We start from the raw sequence: 27,989 nt of genomic DNA, 5'->3' as shown, positions 1-27,989 counted from the left end.
TATATTTATTTTTCACCTACATTTGTGAAGGTAATGAATTAAAATAAACGATCCAATAAATCTTATATTTAAAAATATATAAATCTGATATATAACAAATATGATGGAATTAAATATAACATAATATAATACTCGATTTTACAAAATATATTTCAAACAAAAAACTGTAAAAAATATTGATCTAGGTTAGAATCACGTTGAGTATAAACTAAGTTTGCCAATATGACAAAATTACATAAATCGTTTGGTTTATTTCGATTTAGTTCTTCAAAGGATCAAGGCTTTCCAGCGAGAAGTCGTCATTGCCGAAGCTAATTCCACGACTAAAACCATTCTGAAAATAAATATACGATGTAATTAGAAATGTCAACGAGTGACAGCAGTATATTTTACCTTCATTTCTAGTATCCTCTTATCAAGTAAACCAATGGCATTTTCAATGTCTTGAGGTGTAGCACCAGCATTACCAAAATCTCCCATTTCAAAGGGATCCACAATCTTTCCACTCGTTATACTAAAAATAGAAATATATATTTACAAATCATTTACACGGACATAATTTCTCTTTACCTATTAGATGAAGAAGTAAAATTGGGCTGCGCAGGTGCGAAAGGCCCGGTTCCGAACAAATCCTGACTACCCATCGTTGCGAACTCATGATTATTATTGTTTGTGATGTTTACGTTTGTCCTTTTGGCAGCCTTCGGAGGCGGCGCGATCAATGGTGGACTGGACGCGGTGCCGTTCGAATTTGGATAATATTGAACTGCCGAACCGTGATTATTGGTCTCGAAAGATCGAGGATCGAAGTCATCGTCCTGCTCGATCTCGTTTAAGAGAAGACCTTCTAATTTAGTACCCACGGTGGGCGTGTTCTCAAACGCCCTTGGAGGAATCGGAGGCGCTGCAAAAATATTTTAGACACAATAAAAATAGGCAATATAATTGACGAACATACCACTTCCATTGGTGTTTTCTGTGATGCTGTTCAAGTCCAAGAGCTGATGGACGCCGTTTCCATTACTCTGAGTGGTGTTAGTGGTAGTTTCATTTCCATTGTTTTGCACCTGGTTCTGAGACATCGGCAATTCTATCACATTCTTAACGTCATGCTTCCTCAGATATTGTTCCAGTTCATATTTGATACTGCTGAACTGCGAGATCTCCAATAATCGTTGTTTGTAGATGTTGTTCTCTTGTTCCAAACGCTTAATCTTCTGCTGGGTGAGCATGGCTCTCCTTTGAGACTCCAAATCTTTGCCTGATGTTTCTAGGAAGCGCTTGTAGGCCAGTTCGAAGGCTTGGCCGATTGTTAGCGTTATCTCCTCAGCCAGTTTGTCCGAAATGAACACAAAGCATTCATGGGTATCTTCAGCTTCATTATCAACTACAAAATAGTTTATTATAATAATTATCATTATTGAAATATTGGAGAATTATATATATATATATATATATATATATATATATATATATATATATATATATATATATTTGCAAGGAATAAATGGCTAAAGAATAATAAAAATGAAATTCAAGGTTAAGAAGGTATTATACTAATTTTCTATATTTTGCATTTTGAAAAAATGTTTTATATTATTATGTAATATTTTACTTAATGTAATACATAATTTTGAAGAAATTTTTATTGACTAACTAGATAATGTTGAATTTAACATATACTTTGTATAATATCCTTTTTGCTTTAGAATTTCAACACATCTCCGAAGCATAGTCTCAACCAATTTCCGAATATATGATATGTGATGATATATTTTTACAAATTTCTTTCTTGAATAACTGTGAAGAGTTCCTTTAAATTTATATAACTTTTATGTAGAATTTGAATATCAACGTGGTTCCACATATTTTCTGTAGGGTTGATATCTGGAGATTGCATCAGTCAAGGCGAAACATTGATGATTTAATCTTTTAAGCAATTCGTCACAATTTTGTGTAATATTCTTTTATAAATAAATTAAATGTAGACTCCTGAAGAAATAGAAATCAAATTCTTAGTAGACACCAGGGTTTTCCTTACAGATCCCTAGTCAGCCATCTATCAACTAATTTTGTTCTTATACTTCTACAACTAAATTTTAGCAGTCCATTTTCACTAGCTTGGCTTTAATTGGAGTTGACGATAAGAATAGATTGTTTTTTGACCATCGACGTTGTGGAAAAAAACAATAATTATATATATAAAAGATATATATATATATATATATATATATATATATATATATATCTTTTAAAAATGGATTGAATTATTTTTTACCTCGTTTCCTGTTGCTCTATTATTAAAATTTTTCATAGAAGTTGTAAAACACCTTCAATATTACAGTAAAAAAATATCAATACTTGAAGCTTTAATGTCCAAGTGGCCAATGCCCCAAATTCAGTGAAACTTTATTAGTGGCTTGAGATAAACTTTTGGGTTCAAATTAAAATTTTGATTGCGTCATAAGAAAATAAGGTAGAATTTCTATTTTTTCTATAAATTTGTTAATATAATTTAAAAAAAATTACTATTATACTTTCTTTTTGGAATTTAACAATTTTTCATAAAACAAGAAGGACAAGTCTAGTCTAATCAACCACGAACAATTTTGAATATTTTACGTAAACGACTTGAAAAATACTTTACTTAATAATTATTTTCAATTTAAAATACACCTCTAAGTTCGTTCGTTCTTAATACTCTCAACTTTCTATGTGATTCTTCACCACTAATTCTTTACCTTGGTTCGGCTGTTTGGCGATGAACGAAAAGAATTTTTTTTCGCCCTTGTCGTCCGCACAATATGATATCCTGTGTAACGGAAACTGGTGTAAAATGGTGTGCGTTCGGGGCTCTTGAATTGCGACTCCATCTATGCTTATAGTCAGCTCGACTTTCCTAGTTTTCGCGCCTGTTTCGCTCTTCCTTAGTTGTTGCGTGAACCTCAACTTTCTGATGCCTTCCTTCACCACTTCTATACCTAAAAGTACATTTCACAATTGTTAACAATTATGATTACCTTGTGTTCTTGTAATTTCAAGGCTCTCGATAAAAGCAGAGATAATAAAGGGGGACTGCATTGCTAAACAATATTAGTACATATGCAAATAACATTTGGCCAACCACATAAACTGACTTAATATGGTATTGTATCACAAGTTTATTTGCATTTGTTCATTTTGTTTGATTTAGTAATTACCTTTTGGATGGTCCACCACCGTGTTGCCCAGAAATTTCACTAAATACGCTATATGACCCTTCTGGAGTGCGTCAGGTGGATGGATCCATTTTCTCTCCCCGTTTGTGTTGTTGTTATTGTTGCTGTTCTTGGTCCCGTTCAGTTTAATTTGTGTGTTCTGTGCCCATTTTTTTAATGTAGACATTCTGAAAGCAAAAACCGTCCGTTAACAAACAACGATTGGATAAATTTAAATAATAATTTTATTGGATGTATTCAATTGAATACGACCTGTGCCGTTTAAGGGCATAAAAGGATTTAAAATGGCCGGAAACCGTTTTCTTGATTGATATTAATGTTTATTTCCGTGGAATTTATTACGTTAGCAATCGTTCTTCTGGTCGGAGGCACGTTTTGAAACACGCCCGCGACTTCTGGATGCACAATTTAAAAATTCAATTTCCGGATGGATTTATAAGAACCATTGACCACGTCTATGTGGTCCATTAAAAACAGCGAATATTGCAATCGTGCACAGTCTAATGCACCGTTTTACCAATGTTAATGCAATTCGGATGCTTTTCCACGGTTTCTTAGACACACAATCACCATTGTCTTTGCAACGTTATCCATATCGCAATTTTTTTACAGGACGCTTATGCTTGAGAATAAAATTCGCAATTTTATACACCAAACACGTCACCATTGTCTCGTGTTTAATTAACTCCAGTTTCTCAACATTGTTTCCTCGAATCGTAAATGTTTAATAAATAAACGGAGGCGACCAGCTGTGATACTGTGGTACTGGTGAAAAGTACGCCCGCCTGTTCATTCACCGGGCGAGCAGTCACAGTCAGGTTTGTTTGTGTGATTTACAATCGCGCAGGGTAAATAACATATTTTATTTAAATAACGAGCTGTTAATGATATCCGGCTACCCACCAATATTATCATACATTGCGACCATTGTTTGATAAACTTTTTTATGTGGGTAGGCACAAAACGAAGCGGGATATTGAAACAAATTCATTATGTACTTATGCATTGATAATTCATTTATAGCTGAATTAGCATTAAATAAAAATGGTTTTGAATCGTATGTCACTGAAATTTGTTCTCACAAGCAATATCATTCAACTGAAAAAAAAAAAATTCCTGGTTCCATTTCTTACTTGCAGAATTTAAAAAATATTTATAATTTATTATTTAAAAAAAAATTGCAACATTAAATTTCTTAAAATTCATTGTTTTATGACAAGCAGTTTATTAAAACTAAAATATGTTTTCTAATGTAATTCACATTAATTTTGTTATTTTTTTTTATTTTCCTAAATTGAACATAAAATTGTGATTAAAATGACTATACCAAGTCCTATATCTAATGCACACCTCTAATTAAATGAAATTCAAAATATAACCAACTTTGAGCTTCGTATCATTAACGTTCATAAAAATTCATGCAATTAGTCAATTATTGTTAACAAAATGATTCCAAATTATTACATCTCTCATGATGTCTCTATATATTTTGTAATGGTCCCATACCGTGCGAAGGAAAGGAAGCCCAAATCAAAACTTTTCTTCTACCGTGTTTCAAAGTTTATGTAATGTATCTGAGATCCACACTTTTCTTAAGAAGACGAAGAATGTATTTTTTACAATTTGTCTATTGTTCATTCAGTCGATCTACTAGAAACACAGGTTGTATGTCCAATAGTTCATTTTTTAGAGGACAAGAAGGATGTCGTTGACTGATTTTTTTAATTTGTCTCTCAATAGTTATTTTTTATTAAGACATTTTCTTATTGTATCTTCAATTGAGTGTATTGTTTTATATTTGTTAATAAACATTCTAAACGATTTTTCGGAAGCATCATAAGTTTTTAGCTGTATCAACAATATTTAGATCTTGATGTTTCAAGGTTATTATTATTTTTCTCTTGTTTAGAAAGCAATAGTTTTTTCTTCTCTCTGAACATGAATTTATTTAATAAAATAATATAAAACTCACGAAGAATAAATTCTATTAAACTTTTAAGAGTAGTGTTAAATTCATATTGCGCTATTTCTTTGCACAACCAATATATGCGTTTAATGTAATATTTCTGACGTTTATAAGATATGTAACAAGAAAAGTAAAAAAGTATAAAAAAGAATATTGAAATATATTTTTTACACTGACTGGATAAAATTTGAATTACATCCGTTTATGAAATATGTTATGAAAATGAAGTAATTTAATTAATTTTAAAAATTTTAAATATTGTTCTATTTCTCTGGACACCACTGTAAATGTTAATCAAAAAACTTTCTAACTTTTTTTTATTAGGTTTTCTAACATTGGAAATTGGAATTTTTGAAATCTTAAATCACTGTATAAAGTATAAAATAGCATGTCTTTTTATAATTTCTTAACAAATTACTTGAGAATAACCAAGGAAAATTAGACAAACTTAATAACCTTTAATAACTTTTTGATTTGAATTGTGAGAACGATTATATTTTTATATTGTCAAATAAATTAAATAACCTTTCTATTTTCTATTGTATATAACACTGTTAACACCGTTATCCATCAACTTATAATAGACCACAAATGTATAACACCCCGTATTGTGTTTAGAATAGAGTAGAATTTTCTCTAAATATTTTAATATACTTTTTTTAATATCCGGTTAACGTGTCAATTTTAAAGAACTACAACTTGGAAAAAAAATTGACTACACACAAAACGTAAATTAATTTTACCTAATTTGTTGTTAATTTCAAAAATATATAAACAATTTTTGACAGTAGTATATTCGATAGATATTATAAAATATTTTTGCCAAAATTGATGGAAAAAATGTCTTTAAAAGCAGAATGTACCAAATTTGTTGAAAGATAAATATACATATTGAACAAAGACAACATATTTCGATTCCAAAAAGTTTGTTGTTAACGTTTTGTACGGACAATATTGGTTGTACACATCCTCACATACCAAGCTCAAACGTTTTGCACAACAATATTGACAAACACAACGTGAACTTTGTACCGAAAACACATTGGAATTTCCCCACGACAATTTTAGATTCATTTTCGGATTAGCATAAGCTGCATCAAGGTCGGGATTCTGTGAAAACGCGACAGGAAAAAATGGTTACAACGAAGCAATTTCCATTCAATGTTAGCGCGGCGCATTATCGGGTTATATAACTATTTATGTCATAGTAAAGGTTGCAAGCGGTGAGCAAAAACATTCTATGGCATCACCCGGCCGGCAACCTTGAAATTGAGTGAACAAACGTATGGGTACGGGCAACTGAAAGAAACAACCTGGTATTGAACGATGGATCATTGCTTTCTATTTGTTTGTTGGTTGGTATTAATTCTTTACAATTTTGCGAATTGGGTGTGGGAGAAACCGGGGGGAAAACGATTGGAATACGTCAGTCGGTGTTCTGTGGTCAGTAAAGTTTGTCAACAATAACTGGTTTTGTCAAACGAATATTTTATTGAATTTTTAATACTATACTTAATTAAAACAGTTTAAACAAATGACGAGCTGGATTTTTCTGGTATTTAATAGACGACAAACTTTTAGAAAGAATTCAAAATTTCCTAATCATTTCTTCATCAGCCGTTGTCACAATTTAAAACCGGTTTCTTTATTAGTACTAATTGTTATTTTTAATAAAATTCTAGAATTTTTAACTAAAAATGTCTATTGTTTATTAGATTTCTGATTTACACTACTAGTTTTACAATACAATACCTATCCCGATACATCTTTTTTTATAAATATGGTATATATTAAAATTCAAAATCCCTGGTGGTACTTTTCTTTTGACACTAATATACAGGCGTCCCACAACTGAAGAGGTAATATTTATACACTATATTTTGGTGCAAAAATATTGCAATTTGACCAAATTTTTCTCTTATAATGGAAACTTACTTCTCTAATTTTGGAGATTTTATACAGGTCTTCTTAGATTAATATTCAAAATAATAATCATTAAATATTTAAATTGGTGGTACTTTCCTCTGCTATTCTCAATTATATAAGGGGTTCTATAGCTAAGGGGTGATAGTTAAATACTGTATTTATGAGGTAAAAGTACTGCAATTTAAACAAAATTGAATTCCTCAACAACATTATTACATGTCATAAAATGAACTAAAGTCTATTCACATAAGGTTCGGTATGAAGTGAACAATAGTAACAGGGCCATATTAAAATATATTCAAATAATATTTTTAGACAAATATTAAAAAATATTCTTTAGAATTCAATAATAACAAATTAAATAAATTTGAAACCCTGGCAATATTTAAGCATGAGAATGTAAAACAATCCATTCGAACAGTAAGAAACATGTTATTTAGTATAGCAAAATTTTTGTTAGAAAGCTAAATTAATGAAAATATTACATTAATGTACCAAACCAAATAAACAAAACATGTAAATTTATCAAAAATGTCACACAAAAAGATATTTATTATTTATTTATAGTCAAACAATATTTTTATAAGAAATTAAGTTATGCGAAAAAGTAAAAAAAGTGTCAACGAAGAACCTGTCCCATTTATTCTACAAAAAATATTGATTAATATTTTATTTCGTCTACTCAGGTCAGATTTAGACAAAAGTTATCTAAAACAAAACGGAATGTAAATTTTTACACCTGGCTATTTATATTCCACCGTTTATTTTCTTTTGAATAAAAAGTTTGATTAAATAACAACATTGCATCATAAATAGAGTAAAACACAAAGTATTATTTTTGTTATTTTTGCCAGTGCCGGAAAAAAGGTGCCTCCTATATTGAAGTCATAAGTAGTTAACTTATTATACGTTAACAGTACATTAAAAAGTAATGATACTCTTTAATTTTCAGCACCCGTTGTTCATTTTTAATAGGTCAAGTATTTGCATTACTTAAATGTCATAAGTCATTTAGTTACACGACGTGTCTATTAATTCCGTTTAATTCTACAATAATTGTTTCCAAAGAATCAAAGCAGTTTTGCCTATCAGCAAAAAAATCATTTAGGATACAAGTCAATACCAAATATTAAACGTTTATTTTGTTCATCTTATTCAGACGACCTGAAATGCATTAAAAACAGCATTTAAATTTAAATTAATTGTACAAGGTTCCTTCGATTCTCGGTAAATCGCTTGGTGCATCGTAAAACCCGTCAGCATAACAATGTCGGTTTTCCCGTACCGCTTATAAAATTATCATTCAAGACAATGCGAGATCCGCATCTCAGAGAAATGTGCATTTTAAAAGCGTCGTCAAGTCTGTTGACCCCTTCACAAACTCCCTTTCTACAAACGAAACACGTTCCGCAGTTACAATTTCGATGCGAAAAACGAATGTTACACGGCGAACAAATGCAGCAAAAAGAAAGAAAAAAAAATGAAGTCGACTTGCGGCTTTACACGTTTCTTTGTGCATTATTCAGAGGCAGACGACGTTTGTGCCGGGTGATTGTCGCCGTACCGGACGTTGTACGAAAATTGAGTTACAGTCAATAAAGCACGTGTAAACGCATAAACAGTTCGTTCCCCTCGGCAAATTGACGTGAGATTTTTCCAAACAAATCGCTTACCTGGAAATTTATCAGCTGGCACCTTGTGGACGGTAGTTGTTGGATCTGAAAATCAAAACAAACGGATTAACAACAATCGCATATTATTCAGCTCGACGACTAACGATTTGTGTAAATTGTTTTCGGTTACGCAATTCCGGTGTGATTTCCAACGCTCCTAAAAAGTAAAAGCTGCACCTGTTTGCCGTACTTTGTAACCGGCGATTAGTTTAACATAATAATGTGGACATATGAACTGCGGATTCTTGCTGGATTATAAATAGAAACGCAGCAGGTAGTAACCCCCTCGTATCACAAATAAAGGGTAAACTGGCTTGTGTGGCGTAACTTAAATTATACTAATCACGCATATTTTGACAAAATTTTTTATTAATTTCGAAAACGTTAATGGGTTTTTAAAATTATCTTGCGTCTCTGGAATAATTAACAAAAATATAATATTTTCATAAATTGCATAAAATTGCAGATATTTGTCTAGAAAAGCAATTTTTTTGAATTATTTAAATTATAGTGGAAATAAAGATGAACATTTTAAACCAGTGTACCACTTCATAACTATAATAATTTGGAAACTATGAAAAATTGAATGTAAAAATACAATTGTTTATTTTATGTCTTTTTAGTATTTTCTTTAATTTTCAACTCAATTATCACAGAAATGGAAAAAAATATTTCAATATTAAAAATTATAGAGGGCTTTTTTACAAACATTTTGAGCCCACAGACACATATTATATTTGTCTAGAAAAGCAATTTTTTTTTGAATTATTTAAATTATAGTGGAAATAAAGATGAACATTTTAAACCATTGTACCACTTCATAACTATAGTAATTTGGAAACTATGAAAAATTGAATGTAAAAATACAATTGTTTATTTTATGTCTTTTTAGTATTTTCTTTAATTTTCAATTCAATTATCACAAAAATGGAAAAAAATATATTTCAATATTACTTTCATAATATTATTTTACCAAACATTTTGAGCCCATAGACACATATACAGTTATTTATTTTGAATTTATATTGTATGAATATCAACATTCTTCAAACATTAAAACTGAAATATCTCATAAACTTATACGTACTTTTTACTAAATTTTCATTATTGGAAGTGTTCTACCTGCATGACCACCTATTTTGGAAAGTTGAGAGCAATGACAGATCATATAGTATAAAAATAATTTTATCTATTGAAAAATAAAAAGGTATGAACTTTTAATAAAAATAAAATTAAATTGACCAGTTGCAGAGTAGATAACAACAATAATACAAAGAACATAAACTTAGGGATTTAAGTATTTAATGTTCCTTAATTTTATAGAAAGATTCGATTCGAAAAAACAGTTGGAATTTGAAATGCAATACAACAAATTAGTTTTTTATTAGGTAGAGACTTGAAAAGGATTTAACAACACTCGTTAACTTGCTCATTTTTTAATGGTCAAACTGGATTATACAATATTCTAATCTTGCTTACTGATATAGTAATTTTAATGACAAGTAAAAGAGGAAACCTACCTTTCAGACCAGTAAATTAAAAAAGTAGAAAATGATACGTATAAAAAATTAAATGCGTATTTGATTTAGTTTCTATATCATAAAGTAACGAAAATATACGAAAAGCAGAATAAAAAATAATTTAAATAAAATGGTTATTTTATGTCTGTTTAGTATTTTCTTTAATTTTGAACTCAATTATCACAGAAATGGAAAAAAAATATATATATTTCAATATTAAAAGTGTAGAGGGCTTTTTTACAAACATTTTGAGTCCATAGACACATATATAGTTGTTTATTTTGAATTTATATTATATGAAAATCAACATTCTTCAAATATTAAAACTGAAATATCTCATAAACTTATACGTATGTACTTTTTACTAAATTTTCATTATTGGAGGTGTTCTACCTGCATGACCACCTATTTTAGAAACTTGAGAGCAATGGCAGATCATATAGTATAAAATTAATTTTATCTCTTGAAAAATAAAAAAAGTATGAATTTTTAATAAAAATAAAATTATATTGACCAGTTGCAGAGTAGATAACAACAATAATACAAAGAACATAAACTTACGGATTTAAGTATTTAATGTTCCTTAATTTTATAGAAAGATTCGATTCGAAAGAAACAGTTGGAATTTGAAATGCAATACAACAAATTAGTTTTTTATTAGGTCGAGACTTGAGAAGGATTTAACAACACTCGTTAACTTGCTCATTTTTTAATGGTCAAACTGGATTATACAATAATCTAATCTTGCTTACTGATATAGTAATTTTAATGACAAGTAAAGGAGGAAACCTACCTTTCAGACCAGTAAATTAAAAAAGTAGAAATTGATACGTATAAAAAATTAAATGCGTATTTGATTTAGTTTCTATATCATAAAGTAAGGAAAATATACGAAAATCAGAATAAAAAATAATTTAAATAAAATGGTTGTATTTACCGTGCGTACTAGAAGCATATCTGTGAGCTCAAAATGTTCCTAAAAGAGCCCTTATACAATAAAGTAAAGAAAGCATTTGCTTTTATCTGTTACTTATGCTTAAAAGTTAGAAAACATAGAAAAAGAAGAAAATACTTTTTTCATATTCGATTTTTTATAACTACCCTAGTTATGGACCCATTGATTTAACATGTTCATCTATCTTTCCTCTAGAATTAGAGAAAAAAACTAAAATACCATAAAAAATACCGTTAATGTGTCACCAAGTACTTCAATTATCAAAAATGTGACTTTTTGGATGTGTTCCGAAAACGTGGACTAACTCACAAAACCCATTAACATTTTCGAATACAACGTAAAATTTTACTACAGCAAGGTTCATTTTCACGTGGTGCGTTATTACGTGCTACCAGACAATTAACAACTCCAATTAGAATCAATTAACAGGAGACACTTTTGACAAAACTTTCCACCAGATTATATTTGGTGATGAAAGCGAACGCATTGTTTGCCAGCTTATGAAACAAAAAAAAAAAAACGCTTCATAATTCAATTTGAAATCCTATCGACAACAAATCATGCATACTTAAAACTTTCTTTCGTTTTGGTGAAAATAGGCGGTTTTTATGCCTGGGACGTGTACGTATGAAATTTTAATGCACAGGCGGCGGCCGAGGCCGCAAAAACCGTAGCACTTTCCTTTTTTAAATAGACTGTGCGAGAACTGGCAATAAATTGCATGAAATAATTAACTGTGATTGGCGGTAATTAGACATTCCGGTAATTTTATGTCCCTGCGCCATTAGTTCGGTTAGTGGATCACTCGAGGCGGATGTTTTCTAGCCGGAAAAATACGGAAATCTACTCGATGCGATATTAAATAAACGCACCTGCAAAATTGTGTACGTGCAATAAATTTATTTCTATAAAATATGTTATGGATTGCGGCTCATTTAAAATGGAAACGCCGCAGTAACTCTGTTTTATTTAAAACTAGACATTAATGACTTATTGGCAATGGAGAAACAACTCTACGCATGTCGTTAAAATTTTATTTATTTTATTTATCATCTGACGGAAGTTTACTAAACATGTTGATGATTTTGCCTTTAGAATATCGGAATATATCGTGCTTTATGTTAAAATGTTTAATATTTTACCCATAATTCTCTTATTTAATGTGAACTGTTATGATATTTATTTACTATTGTTGCATTATTATAATATATATTACAAAAAATACTACTATATTCTTAATCTATATAATGTTTGTGTTGAATATAAATACCGGATGTTAACTAATCTTCTAGGACACTCGGTATAGGATCTGTAATAGGTAAATGGTATGAAGGAGGAAAGTTTTTGTATATTTTTTACTTTTCGGTCATTTCCGGTTTTACTGGATATGGATCCGTTTTCGAATTTTTAAAGGAATACCCTGTACATTTTTACGTTTTTATATGTCTGTGACATTAAAAAGTCCTGACTAAAAACTACTCGACCCTTCTGTTCTGTGAAGAATATAATCGTAAGCAAGTCAAAAACGGAATTTCACAGTTTTAGCAAAAACCTGAGTGTTTCTTGTTAGGTCTGTAGTCAATCAAATCCCAATCCAGTAACAATATACTAACAGTTCTTGAATCAATTTTACCAAGGTTGGCTTTAATCTCAGTAGACGATAAGATTGGATTCCTTTCGTCATTGAAATTATCCAGTTATCGAGTTTTTCGAACTCAGACAAATTTTTCCATAGCCACATGGCTAGTTTCTCTAAATTTTTTAATAATACGGAAAATGATTAACTTATTCAGCCGTAAACTCTCAGTTATCTCTTCTCTTTTGGATTTGGTAATGCTGAATTATGATATTTCTTAGAGCTTTTTACACAAAACAATAACAGAAAAAAAATAAACAGGTACTGTAGGTACTGGCAGTACAGCTGATATTTTAATGTATTTGCTATAATTATGGCCATTTTCAATTAATTAATATTTTTATTCAAATACTTTTTCAAAAACAGTAGACATGTCTAAATGAGGTTGGAGGCAATCAATGTGTTATCCATGGTTTTCCTGAGCCACTATTCATTCAAATCGTTACCTTAAAGACTTTTCCACTTAAATAGGCCTTACAATATACAAAGTTGGGTATATGGGCCAGACTGTATGTTCAAAATACAATTTGAATTTTGCAATTATATCAGTATAAAATGGTTTTTGCCTCTATATGATTAAACACACAAAGTATATTTTAAGTAACAGTAGGTGCTATGTTATACTTTTATTACCACCTATTACCAAATACTTATAAATTAAAATTGTAACCCAGAAAAAATAAGTTCTTAATACAGTTATCATTCCGGGTCGTAATATATATATATATATATATATATATATATATATATATATAGATTAACGACTCATTGTTAACCGTAGTGATGAAGACCGAGTTTATCTACACAATTGGTCACCGCGATTGGAGTGGACAGAGTAAGCCGAAAGCAAATCGGACCGTGGGCCATAGTTCTTTGTCTGTCTGATGGCAGCACGTGGTACCGTACCAACGTCGGACTGGCACGGTGCCGCGATACGAACGCAAAACAGTAATTGTTGCAGTACGTGGTGGGATAGGCCACAGACCCGGCATTGGATTTCCTGACAGCAGGAACTGCCATTACATTAACCAGCGATAAAACTGTATATTAAATGCATCAATTCATTTCTGTTTGGTCACAGTCTGTCACACATTTTTCATGAAGAATTCACAAGAATATAGGTTTGTCGTAACTTTCAATTTTAAATTCAAAATCTTTATTTATAGCTCGTCCACTAATCAATTTTCTTGAAATATCTTTTTCACACTCTTAGTTCCATATTAATTACTATCCTATATTTTCTGATTCAATGTTACTTAAACAATGCATGAAAACGGCTTACTTTCATAATTCCTGCTTCATTATGAACAAAGCGATTACCGGTTTTGTATAATGTACACCCAAAAATGATTCACTTTTAGTACTAAATAAAGCTTTTTATTAATCATCATAATCATAAATGGGTGAGGAACATATTTTAAATTCCAGTGTAAATACCAATCTGGTGATAAGCTTACACACAGTAGTAAGTCTTCAATTTAGAAGAGTTCTATTTATAGGATGAGGATGAAATGGACGTGTCGTAACTACAGTCATTAATCATGAAATAGGTATCTTAAAACAAATATTACAAGTAGTTACAATTGAGATGGATCCTCATAATATTTTTGTTATTAATGACATATTTTATGAAAAAAAATTATATTATACAGGGTGTTTCGCAACATTTTCGCGAATTTTTTTTTTTTTTTAATTTACAAGGTGTTTCACACTTATCAAAAAATTTTAACAACATACTCACTGTTATATGATACATCGACTACTTATGCAACAGTGAGTATGTGGTTAAAATTTGTCGGATAACCACCCTGTATAGAAGGTTACAAAAAACGGTGAAGATATTTTAATATGTATTAAACTGAATAGTATAGCAAAATATCTAAAAAACAAGATAAGAAAATTATTATTTTTAAAAAATGTTAAAATTAATAAGAAAAACCCAAATTTCTAAATTAATTTATAAATAACTTATCTGAGGTAAAGTATTTAATAAATTTTTAACTTGTCACTCACGTTTTTGACATGTTTTAATTAGCACTAAAGTGATTGTAAAAACTAATGCCTTATTACTATAATATTCTTAGAAATCCTTAACAATTTACGATATTCAATTGAGTAGTTCAAAAGAAAAAAAAATCACTAACACAATGTTTTTCATAATCCATCTTTTCGAGATGTTATCAATCAAAATTGAGTTCAAATAAAAAATGTTTCGTGGGTGTTTCCAATTTAGTTGAATATGTTTAAATTGACTATGGTTTTCTCAACCTCTTTTTTATATTTTTAAACCTAAGTCAGCGAAATTATTCTGGTTACGAAGCAGTTGTCTAATATATAAAAAACTAAGGGCAAATGAGCAAGTCATAAAAAAACTGTGCCAACTAAACACGAACACACTAGCTTGTTTACACGGATCTTCTGACCGAGAATTCTTTTTCCGTTTCGAAAAACGAACAAACCGCCAATTGAGAGGTTTTTTTTTCGTAACGAAATTGCGCGTTGAACAAGTGAAAGTTTAATTATTTGTTCTATAAATACATCGAGCTTTGTGGCTTATTTTAATTTTACGTGTTTTCTACATGACGTTTTTTGTCTATGAGATTATCAGTTAACCGTGTGCTAATGACCAATGTTCCAAATAGTAAGTAATTAGGTTATTAATGGGGAAATTTCGATGGCTACAGTTACGCCAAAGGCTGTAAGAGAGAAATTCCGTCATTTGCAACTAATTCAGCAAGCAAAAAAATTAGAAATATGTCGAAAATTAAATTAAAAGCACAAATTTAAAATATTTTTTAGTTAGTGCACCCTTTAGTGCAAATTCGCTTTGAATATAAAAATTATCTTAATGCACCAAAGATGCTGTTAATCACGGATTCGGATAGTTTCGTCTATATAAAAGGTAATGAATGTGTTGAAGATGAACAACGTCAAGGTTGTCCTGAAACGAAGAAATTAAGCAACGTCTCGTGGAATATATTTGGAAATAGACCAGTCATGAAATTGTGACGAATGCACTATTAGAAACAGGCTTCATGAAATAAATAAATTTCATTAAAAAGCTGTACAAATGGAAACTACATAAAACAAGTGAATATAACAAAGTCTGACAGTTGGCCATTCTCTCATTGCACGTAAGACAAATGAGCCTTTCATTGATCCTACTGTATATTTTACATTTGAAGGAAGGCATATTGGTGGACCACCACCAGCTAAACGAATACTATAACTTTCTACTGCTGGACCATGTAAAACTTCATAACAAGGCAAGACCACATGTTAGACTCAAAGGAAGCTTTAAAATGTTGAGAAGTTTCATTTTATTAACCATAAAGTTCATCATTGTTCAATTTTTTACAATTATTTGCTTAAAACTGAGCTTAATCTTATCTCTATTGTATTTTATTTACTTGTTTGTTTATTGTATATAATTAAATATTTTAACTTTTTTATTTCAATTATTAAAAAAAGAATTAATATTTATTTATATATTATCAAACTATTTAAATTAAATATAACTCTCTTTTTTTAATTTTCATTTAATTATTTTATTTTTTTAATTCAAATTAAATATTTAATTTTTTTTAAATTTTAAATTAAATATTTCATATCTTTTAGTTTATACTAAATATTTTTTTGTTGTTTTAATTTCAAATTAAATACAAATAATAGCTTGAATTTACTTGCAGAACATTGATACAAAATTGCTAATTATAATGGTGATTATTTTATTGAATAAAAGTTATTTTAAAGGAAGTTGTTATTTTAAAATTAAACGTTAAAATTTTTAGTTTATTTGCCATTTCAAAAATATCTCACACGTCAAATTGATATTATTTGTTTCTGTTGTATGCTATATCATGGTAATAAATATTTTATGTGTTTTTAGTTTAAATTGATTGTTATAAAATTAGTTTTATGTTCAATAAATCACAATATTTGATATATTATAGATTCTGGGAACCTTTTAACACTTGCACATAGTTTCCAAGAAACTTGCTATTAGTCGAAAAATTAATAGAAAAATGACCCATATTGTTGTACGTAAATAAAAAAACACTTTAATCACTTATCCAACGAGTGATACACAATACTGGGTGAGTTTGACCTTGTTGACGGTGTAATGTTTATTTTCACCGCACATTGTTTTACTAAGTTATGTTTTGTTACTCGATATTTTCTATATATATATAATTAGTGTTATGCATAGACATCTCACAAAACTATTTCGTACACAAAATTCCAAACCCATTATTAACGTATAAACGTTGAATTCCGGACAGTCTATCAATAAATTTGTAAATCGGCATACCTCAAGGGTGTGGTTGTTGCGTTAGACACTGTGACTTTTCTCCAAAATCATGAGACTGAATTACTTATCAAAAATTCACTTGTCAAGATTATTCGTGTCACATTTCCGGTGTACAGTCTGTACCACATAGTAAAAAGTGTACTACGCCTTTGTACGTGGACTGAATTGAAAATTATTTGATTCATATGTTACTCAATTGCATACGTCGTAATCTTCTATTGCTTGCACAACCGTACTTCGAAAAAGTGATTATGTTCCGGTACATTAATTCGCGAATCGAATAATTTTGAACACAAGGCACAGAAATCAATCAATATTCGGTGTTGCATTTAAAATAAAAAATTAGGTGTCTTATTATGAAATGTTAAAAACAATAATAAGTTGCAAATAAAAATTGATTTTATGAATAAAAAATAAATAAAAATGTTAAACAATATGACGCGTTATTTTAAATTTGAAAGAGAAATTATTTTAGTTTAACCTATAAGTAAAATGTATGAAAAATCATTAGATATTTAATTACTTGTTAATAACAATACATTTTTATGACGCTATAATAAGTAAAAGCTTTTATATTTAAGAATGGCATTGAAAGAAAAGTTTTATATTAAATCACGTGAAAGATTACAAACAATTTATAATTTATTATATAGTGTGTTGACCCATTTAAAATGGAAACACCATTTTTATTTATTACATTACACACATATTTTAACGAATACTAGCTAAAAAGATAGACCATAAAAATTCTATGCATATCATAAAAACTGTTTAATAAATCACTCGACAGATATATCTGCTAAATGATTTCTAATTGTGAACATTTATTTCGCTGTAATTATTTTTTATAAAAGTCAAGTAATCTGTGTCAAAAATAAAAATCACATTCTTTTAGTGAATTTATTTATTTAACATGGAAAATTTCTGAAAATATTATAGTCACATAACAACACATTAGGTTGTCACAGTTTTTTACTTCTGAATTAATTCAAAAATGAAATTAACCAAAGCTTTTATTTTTTTTGTATTCCTTGTAGAATTTTTTGAAAACAATAGCATTTCCAAGGTTGTGAGACTGATACAAGACAAGATACAAGTTTTTTTTATTAACCCACAAAAAAGTTGAAAACCTACAAAATAAATCAATTAAAATACGAATAAAAATGACATTAAAATTCAACATAAGTTACCTTAATCACAATACTTTTCATGAAGCTGCCCACATACAGGGTCGCTGATAAGCTTAATAGTGATACGTTATTTTAAAAGCCTTTAATTAAATCAAAATAAGTTTTATAAAAAAAAGTTGTAGGATTTAATCTAAATCGATCTAAACGATGAATAATCAGATTTTCGATTCGATCTCTATAATAATTCTCGAAGACCAGTAGCAACATTTTTTTTTTGGCTACAGATAAAAATTTAAAAAGTACTAAATAGTTTTTAATGCAGATAAAAGTTATTTTCAATAAATAATAAAATAATTTTATAAAATTTATATAATAAAATTGACATTGTTAAGTTCTAAGTCTTCGCTGAATGGACTTATTTCCTAAATATTATTTTAATTAAAGAATTGAAGAGTTCAGTTTGAGTCTCAATATTTCAAAAAAACATATTTTTAAATTCATCAGTCGATGTCGACTAATCTTGCTTAGTAAAAAATGCTATAACAATTGTTTCATCCGAAGTCTACTAAAACATCTTTTTACAATCAAAAATGTGTGAAATCGTTCACACAATCAGTGATTGTTATAACATTTTTAAAAAGGTATTTATTTATTCAGTGGTGGTGTTTGGCATTAGTGAAAATTGAAAAACCGAATATAGCCGACATAATTTAACAATTTAGACTAGCAATAAGAACTAAAATTATTGAGAACTATTAGTTATAGCAGTCTTTGATAGGGCAATGCAAAAAAAGTATTGTTTTTAAAAATAAACAAATTAATTATAGAAAATTGAGCTATTTATTTTCTGTTAATTTTAACATTTATTAATTATTGTAACTTTGATATTATATTTTTTAAACGCAATAAACATTGACATACGAGTTTTTTAAGTCTTAAGTTATATTTTAATTAGAACAGAGGAATGATTGTTCAATTTGTTTTCAATATTTCGAAAAAACATATTTAGTTAATCACAAATCAAATTAATTTTCTTTTTAGGTGGTTACACAATTATTTATATACAGTGTGGCCCATTTGAAAGTGGAAGACCCTCATACAGTTTGTACTGTATCCGGTTTTAAACCTTTTTTCAATTCTAAAGCATAAAAATATCTACAGACGAAATATCACGTTTTTTACCCTAAACTAAAACTTATAGGGTAATTTTTAGCATAAGAAATGAAGAAAACTTACTAGCATTTTTTATAGAAAGTCTAACTTTACCATTGGATTAAGCAACTCCTGAAATGGGCATATACCAAATTAGTACTCTATGGAAAAATATTTTAGATTATAATAGATATTTAACACATTCATTTTTACAATCAGTAGGTATTAAAACATGTTTAAAAATGTAGGCCTTAGAGAATTGAATGCAATAGACATAATTTAACGACTTAAATTATTGTGGGAACTAAGTAAGGTAGCATTACTTACTATACGAGATTTCTATGTATTTTTCTCATTTTAACAAAAGAAACATGGTAAAATTTGGTTGGATTTTCTTTGGTTTCTTTCAAGGTAGGTATCATATTCAGCTGAACATCTGTTTTGAAGGAACCTTCAATGGAGACTTTCTTTGTTTCAAAAAAAAAAGCTTTTGGTATGATAATACAGTAAACAACTATTATTAATTAAAATAATAATATTAAATAAGGTTCGCAGATCAGTAATTACTGATCGCGGCTCCTCCTATTTTTGGCTATAAAAAATCGAAAAAACAAGATTTTTTCATATTTTTTTTTTAAATACTCTACACTTTGGCATATTAAAGAATGTGTTTTGATCGAGTAAAGATTTCTTAGAGAAAAATTAATTTTAAATTTGAACAAATATTGATACGTTTATAAACAATTTTTCTTATACTATATGCCTGATTTTAAAAAAGGTCATCAAAAATAGCACATTTTCAAACAAAACTTTTTTTGAAGATTTAGCAATTTCTGTCATAAAAAATTAAAAAATCAATATTCTTTCATATATTTTTTTGAATGTTTTATTTTTAAGTGATATTTTTAAACTTGTATTGATCAATTGAAAAAAATCAAAATTAGTTTTAAATTTAAACAGTACTGATTTTTGGGGTTTTGCCTTGAATTTTTTTTCATAAAGTTCATCAAAAATAGATTATATATATATATATATATATATATATATATATATATACGTCTTCATGACGACTGAAAATAAATATTATATATAAAATATTGATTTTTTGATTTTTTATGATATAAAACATAAAACTTCAATTTAAATGTAAATTGTTACATTTTCAAAAATTTCCTAAAAAATTGAAACATTTTTTGGAAAAAAGTAGGCATATAAATAAAAATTTTTTCATAAAAATTTCAAGTAAAACCGCAAAAGTCCAAATTTAAAATTAATTTTTGTCTAAGAAATATTCATTTTTTTTTACTCGATCGATTTTAATGCGCCGAAGAGTACAATATTTTGAAAAAAAAAATGGTCGAAAGCTCAATTTTTTAGAGCCGAAAATAGGCGGAGCCGTGATTCCAAACAATTATCCGCAGATCTACAACAATTGCTAAGCCGATATTACTCTGGTGTCATTTATTTCCAAACAATAAATATTTAATTATTTCGTGCATCTGCCAAGAAACAATCATTAAGCTTAAACTGTGGTACTGAGGTGAACGAACTGACATCAAACAATTTCGTATGTGCATGTCACTTGGTCGACGACGTCGACGCGAATGTCTTTATTCCAACATCCAAATAAGAGGCCGTCTGAAAATTGTACATATAAACAGTGTGGCCATTCAGCAAACCGGGTTTCTCGGGTCTAAGACGATTTTGGAGTGCTCGTTTTCGTTCATCATGTTCGGTTTCCGAATCGAAACGCGACTGCCGTGGATACGCATGCTGTTTTTAGTATCATTTTTTTCCAATTTTATATTTACCTGCAAAGCGTTTTAAATAAGATTTGCGGTCGGCATTAATTGGCGACCTTGCATTATTAGAATAAAATTTTGGAGTCGGTGTGAATATAGTACATTTTTGTTTCAATATAATTATATTATAAATTAATAATATAACTACAATTATAAAATAAACAGTGATAATAATGTAATAAACAATCAATATTTATTTATGGTTAATGTAATTGTAAAAATATATTATATAATTATTAAAATAATCTTATACAATAAAATAATTCTGAGAGAAATACTATGATTTTGATTTCAAACACAAATGTGTTAATTAACTACCCGTTTTGTTAATATTAATATTGTTCACCGTACAAATTGTTCATTAAATTATAAATTATTTAATACAAATGTATATTTAATATAACTATTAAAAATAATTATATAGTAGAAACATTATTGCAGTTATCATATTATTCGGTTTTAGGATTATAAAAAAGGACAAACATTTATTTTATATCTAAAGTTTGGAAAATAATATTCAACTATAAAATTACTGATAAATCTGGTAACATTGGTACTTTTTAGAATAAATTTGGTATAGATTTTATTAATTCCACAGCACGACTCGTTCAATAATAATCATAATAACAATTTAGTTCAGAAACCGAAAACCAAAAGAGAAATTTTTTTTTATATTTGAAGAACTTCAAATTATTTACTGAATTATTAAGTTTGTTTAATTGAACTGATTTCAAATGTTAATATTAAAAAAATATGTTGATTAAAAATAAATGTTGTATTTAATTTAAATATTAAACGAAAACTTTAAATTAATTTGAACCATACAATATAATTAAATATAATTATTTGACTGTTTTAATAAAGAATCATTTTATAACTTTTATTATAGTGGAAATGGAATACATAAAGATAAAATTATAATATTTATATTTTATTTTACTGATGGAATATTCTCCGTATAGCCCATAATTTAGCAAGCTTTTAAACACTTGTTTTGAAAGTACTATGTTGGGGTAAGATGGCAAAGTGCTTTGAAAATTGGTTCACATAAAAAATTGTGTCAGTCTTCATGGAGAATATTTTGAAAACCAAGAAACAATTAAATTTTGTTCATATACGTGTATCTCGAAACTGATCGAACATCCAAATGTATCTTCTGGCAGTCTTAACTATCATATTTGTCCAATATGTACTATCGCGTTCGGCAGTGCACGGTAATACAGAATGTGACCGTTTACGGCCTGACGTCGTTGAAGTGGCAGACCATTTACGAACGCGATAGTACATATTGGACAAATATGATAGTTAAGACTGCCAGAAGATACATTTGGATGTTCGATCAGTTTCGAGATTAATTTAAAAACAATATATTATTCCTATTCTTCTGCTAATTACTTTCTTAATTTATTTGTATGCTCATTTAATATATTTTACTTTATAGATCTTTCTCATTTTTAAAATATTTTACTTTTATTCCTTTAGTAAGATTATTTTTAATTTGTTAGCAGTCATATTTTAAGTTATCTTACTTTATAGATTATTTGTGTGCTGCATTTATTATTTTTTTTTGTACAATCTTAATTTATTGATACGGGTCGTTAATTAATTAATATATTTTACTATATAGATAATTGTATTGTATGTAATTTATTAATCAATTTATACTATATTTGCATTGAACAATTTTTTTCGAGTTACGTAGACCATGACTGTTCCTCGGAAGATCTGTTTCCATCGTACCTTCACGAATTCATATGGAGAAATAAATTTAAAAATCATAATATGTTTATGAGCATTTTAAATTGTATTAGGGAGCAATATCCAGTGGAATAGATTTATTTGTTTTAATTGATTTTGTTTTTTATTATAAAATATATAAATATATCTTTTTTGTTAATTTTATATTAATGTTGTAAATTTACCTAATTTACCTTTGAAAATTTACCTAATTATTTAATAAAGAACTTTTAATTAGATAGTTAAACTACCAAATTAATATAGAGTAAATAAAAAATGAATATACTAATTAATAAAGTGATTTGCCGAATTTTATCTCTTCGAATTCAACCACATAAATAATATAAGTCATACATGAAAAACATAATAAATTACATATATATTTTTCTAAAAATCATTTCTCTACATATTTCGTTAAAAATGAAATCTGGCAACTATGCTGTCTAAAATCTCCGAAACAGACGATTTCAAATCCAGTTGACGCATGCGCTACAAATATTCCTTAGAGTGACCGATTCTGCCACTTTACCCATAGTTTTTATTAAGAACAATTCAAACAATTCGTCACAGTCTGATAGGCCTGATTAATAAAGGGATTACATTACGAAACTGCTTTTAACAACGACTGTGAATATCACGAATTATATATTAAATCAAATTATATATCAACAACAATGTTGAAGATTCGCATCGAATTCCATATATTCAAGTTTGTGTAACGTTATAAGAAACAGGCAAAACTCTTGTTTACTTCGCTGCTAATGTATTATAAACATGTGGGTCCAAGCAGTTCCGTTCCGATTCAGAAACCGAACCGTGCCGAGTCCAAAGGTGCCGAACGTGTCTCACGAAAATATCAAGTTCAGAGGGGTACGGTTTGCTGAATGGCCACACTGCATATAAAGACAAAATCCCCGCAAAAGGCTCACATCACAATCGAGAGCTCGTCATTCACACGAGAGATCCGTCAAGGTTACATAACTCCATAAAACATTTGCCGTTTATTTAATGCGAAAGCTTAAATAACACCGATCCTAACGATGTTATGTAAAATTAAATTCAATGCATTCATTGGTGCGACCGGTTTCGTCGAAAAACCTGTTATTTTTTTTTCATTATTACTTAGCCGTCATCAAGGTTCGCCAGCTGATTATATCCCGGTCGATTGTTTTGCAGGCGATTTTTACGAATCCGCCCGTTTCCGCACCAACAACAAATTAAACGAACAAAAAATCCGATCCAGGATGTATGTTAATATGTGTGTGTGAAAAGTTACGGTCGTGAAACAATGCATACACATTAATTGTGAGATTGTTATGGCGAAGCATACGAAGTAACAAAATGTGAAACTGTTTCGTAATCTGTTATGAAAAATGGAAAAGTTAGTATGTATTATTTAATAATGCAGACAATATTACAACTAAGGAGAATTGAGAATGCAATATGTGCAGTTACCAGGGCAAAATTTAAATGACTTGGAAGACTCGTTTAAAAATTTATTTTATAATACAAAAACTAAAAGCGGTTAGTTAATCATAAAAACACAGTAAACTTTAAAAACCTTATAGAAACAGTATATTAAATAAATTCTATTGTTTATATTTTTATAGCCTAAAGTGAAGGTTTGGCTTACGGTTATAAATTAAAAACATTTTTATGCTTGTTTGGCAATTAAATTAAGGATATTAAATGCAACAATTATTTGTTAATATTAGAATTTATGGATGTAAATAACAAATGCAATAATTGTTAAATGCATAATTTATTTAAATTAGAAAAATATATATTTTTGGCATTATGGAAGATATAATTCCTTAAAATTTTATTAAATTTCAGTATTGTGTTTTATTTTATTAATAATCTCAAAAGCTTATGTGAAATTTTAAAAACTTTATACCTTGTTTTTTAAATAAATTCTTCACATTCCTTGTAACATAAATTGAAAACTTGGTTCAGTCCTCACGTCCAAAGGGGCAAAATATATTCAAGTCAAAAACATAATGATTGATTGATTTCGTAAATTTAAAAAAAAATAGTGCATTACAATATTCAGACAAATATAAATATTTTAAATATTAAATCACATTCAAAAGACAATGACCAAAAACATTAATTTCATATGAGTGTTTTAATTTATTAACAATCTCAGTAGCTTATGTAAAATCCTAGAAATATTATAAATTGTTTTTTAAATAAATTCAGTTAGTCACGTTTTCTATAACATAAACTGTATGTTTGGTTTATGGAAAGTCCTCACGTTCAAAGAGGTAAAATATTCAAGTCAAAAACATTATTATTGATTGATTTTGTAATAAATAGAACCAAATATTTTCTAGCACAATAATTATTTAAAAATTGGTGCATTACTCTTGAAAATATTTAGAGAACTATAATTATTTTAAATATCGTATCACATTCAAAACATTCAACTTAATCAAAGAAGTAAATTTTATAAAAGTGGTAGTTTTATTAAAGAAAGCCTATATGAAATTTTAAAAACATGATACGGTTATTCAAATTTTTATAACCTATACTGAAGGTTTAATTTATGGAAAGTTTTCACGTGCAAGGAGACAAAATATATTCAAGTTAAAAACATAATTTACATAAACATTATTTATTGATTTCATGATTGATGGAACCAAATATTTTCTAATACAAAAATTTTTAAATTAAAATTAGTTTAAAGTGACTAATTTTAGAAAAAAAAAAACATTCAAAGGTGTAAATGTATTGTTTTTAAATATTATATCAAATTCAAAAGGAAAAAAACTCTTTTATTTAAAGATAAAATTAATATTATACATTAATCTTAATGTGATTTTAATATAATGGTATTATGATATTTTCTATTGTATTTTAATGTCAATATGTATTTACAACCATAATTATATAAATATAAGAACTATGTGAAGACAATACTCTAAGCAAAAACGTTTAATTTTATAGATATTCACAAAAGCTTACATTAAAACCTATGCATAATGTCTATTAAATAAATTTCTGTCATTCATATTTTTATAGCCTAAGCTGAAAGTTACTTCACATCTAAAGAGGCCAAAAAACATTCAAGTTAAATTATCATAAACACAGTAACACTGACAAGAAACTAATAGAGAAAAAGTTTTTCTTTCTAGTGTAACACTGGCAAGAAACTAATTGAGAAAAAGTTTTTCTTTCTAGTGTTAAGTACCTATTAATTCATTAAATTAACTCAAAAATCTTATGTCGGTATCTACTATTTTGGGTTATTTTGAGAGTAATACTGGAAAAAAAACTCTTTCAAGTGCTAAGTTCCCATTAATTTATTATTAAATTAACTTAATCTAATGTTAGTATCTACTATTTAAGGTAATTTTGAAGAAAATTGGCTAAAAATAAATAAAATAATGGACTTCTGTCCACTGTTTTATAGCAATCTAATGCCATTATCTACTATTTACTGTAATTTTGAAGAAAATTGATATAGCAACGATTAAATTTAGTTTTTTTTAATTACTTTATGTACGTTCAGTCGGTTAACACAATATTGATTAAATGAAAATATTTGCTACTACAATTTTTAAATCTTAAGTCATTTATATCAGAGTACAATTAAAAGATAATTATAATTATCATAGGTATTATTCAGGGAACTACAATTGTAACTGATAATTTTAAAAATATTTAATCACATTCAAAATGAACAAAAGCCTTTTATTTGATGATAAGTTAAAAGGTTTTTTTTACAGTCACAATTGTATAAATGGAAGTTGTCTCTAATACTAATAATTTGAAGATATTAAATAATTGAATAACTAAATAAATAAAAATGGAATCGCTTCAGTCTGAAAAAGAAAATAACGTATGCAGCGAGAACAAATACAATACAATTTATTGACCTTTGTCCAACAACAGCATAATAATTTAATTTGAAAAATTAACTTCATACACTTAACTCTATCGAAATTTAAATGTATAGTGTCCATTCAAACAACAAGGAATGTGTTCAACGTTTATTTTATTTTTCTATTAATAGTTTCAACAGAAACACAATAAAAGAATTTAAACAACCACATTATATAAACTTTAAAAATATTAGCCAAATTATAATTTTAAATCACGCAAAAAAAAACAAGGATTTCCCAAACTATAAAAAACCAACATCGTGATGTGATATTGCTCGACTCAAGCCTGCAATTGTACAACGCATTACGCATTTTTCCAATTTGCAATTCACAAGAGCTACATTGTTCATTGTTCTTCGCCGATTTGAAACGTTGAAACAGAAAAAAAAACCATCTCGTATAGAACAAAGACGGTTAAAATTCAAAATATTATCCGCCTGAAAATGTTCTAGGTCGCCGAACCGCTTGCAAATATATCCTTTCTAAAGCGGAGACAATGGGTCTAGTTTTGACGTAAAACTGCACTTAGAAAGTCAAAATACCTTCAATTACCCACGATCGGTTTTCACTTCGCGGCCGCGACGTTTTCCCGTTGGTTTTTAAACGTGTTGTAAAATTAAATTTTCGAAACGTATTTACTACGACTGTAGGCCCGAGAGCCGAGTGATAGGGTACTTACATTGTTTGAACGATCAGGTCGGTTTGTATCCGGTGCAGCACACGCCGAAAACTGTTACAGCGGGACAACGGATAAGTAAAGTAAAAAAAAAAAACAGAATTGTTGTACGGTTTTGCCGAGAGTGGAGTAAACGCGACTTACCGCCACCAGCAGCGGTCGGAGACTGAAAAAACAAGCACCTTTAGAACAGGTTCCTAACTGTGCTGCCACCTGCCCGGTTCTGCACAAAAACACCTGAGCGAGGCGCTGTTACCATCGACTGAAGAAGTGCCCACGTCCATAGACAGACCAACGACTCGGATTACTTCCAAACGTTTGGTCGTTCCTGTTGATTGACAGTGTTGTCGCCTTCAGTTTTGAGGGTTGTAATATTTTAAACTATTTTGCACTTAAAAA

General features: G+C 28.5%; 1 protein-coding gene across 1 annotated transcript; it reads right to left on the bottom strand.

Moving 5' to 3' along the window:
* Positions 1-51: 51 nt before the first annotated feature.
* Positions 52-27,763, bottom strand: LOC109597242 (PTB domain-containing adapter protein ced-6). The gene is made up of 8 exons (XM_020012892.2): positions 27,594-27,763; positions 8,784-8,828; positions 3,201-3,385; positions 2,742-2,981; positions 959-1,387; positions 571-904; positions 394-514; positions 52-334 (listed from the first exon to the last, which is right to left on the bottom strand). The coding sequence occupies exons 3-8, from the start codon at positions 3,382-3,384 to the stop codon at positions 260-262; spliced, it is 1,383 nt and encodes a 460-aa protein (XP_019868451.2). The 5' UTR covers position 3,385; positions 8,784-8,828; positions 27,594-27,763; the 3' UTR covers positions 52-259.
* Positions 27,764-27,989: the final 226 nt, after the last annotated feature.

This window comes from Aethina tumida, chromosome 1 (assembly GCF_024364675.1).
Source record: "Aethina tumida isolate Nest 87 chromosome 1, icAetTumi1.1, whole genome shotgun sequence".
Classification (NCBI taxonomy): domain Eukaryota; kingdom Metazoa; phylum Arthropoda; class Insecta; order Coleoptera; family Nitidulidae; genus Aethina; species Aethina tumida.
The sequence above is the reverse complement of the archived record's forward strand: the minus strand, read 5'-3'. Positions and strand labels throughout refer to the sequence as shown.

Excerpts from the sequence above, each read along its gene's own strand:
- LOC109597242 (XM_020012892.2), bottom strand. The coding sequence starts at position 3,384 with ATGTCTACATTAAAAAAATGGGCACAGAACACACAAATTAAACTGAAC. Across the intron at positions 905-958 it reads AGAAAACACCAATGGAAGTG|CGCCTCCGATTCCTCCAAGG; the intron begins GTATGTTCGTCA and ends ATATTTTTGCAG. Across the intron at positions 335-393 it reads AGAGGATACTAGAAATGAAG|AATGGTTTTAGTCGTGGAAT; the intron begins GTAAAATATACT and ends ATTTATTTTCAG.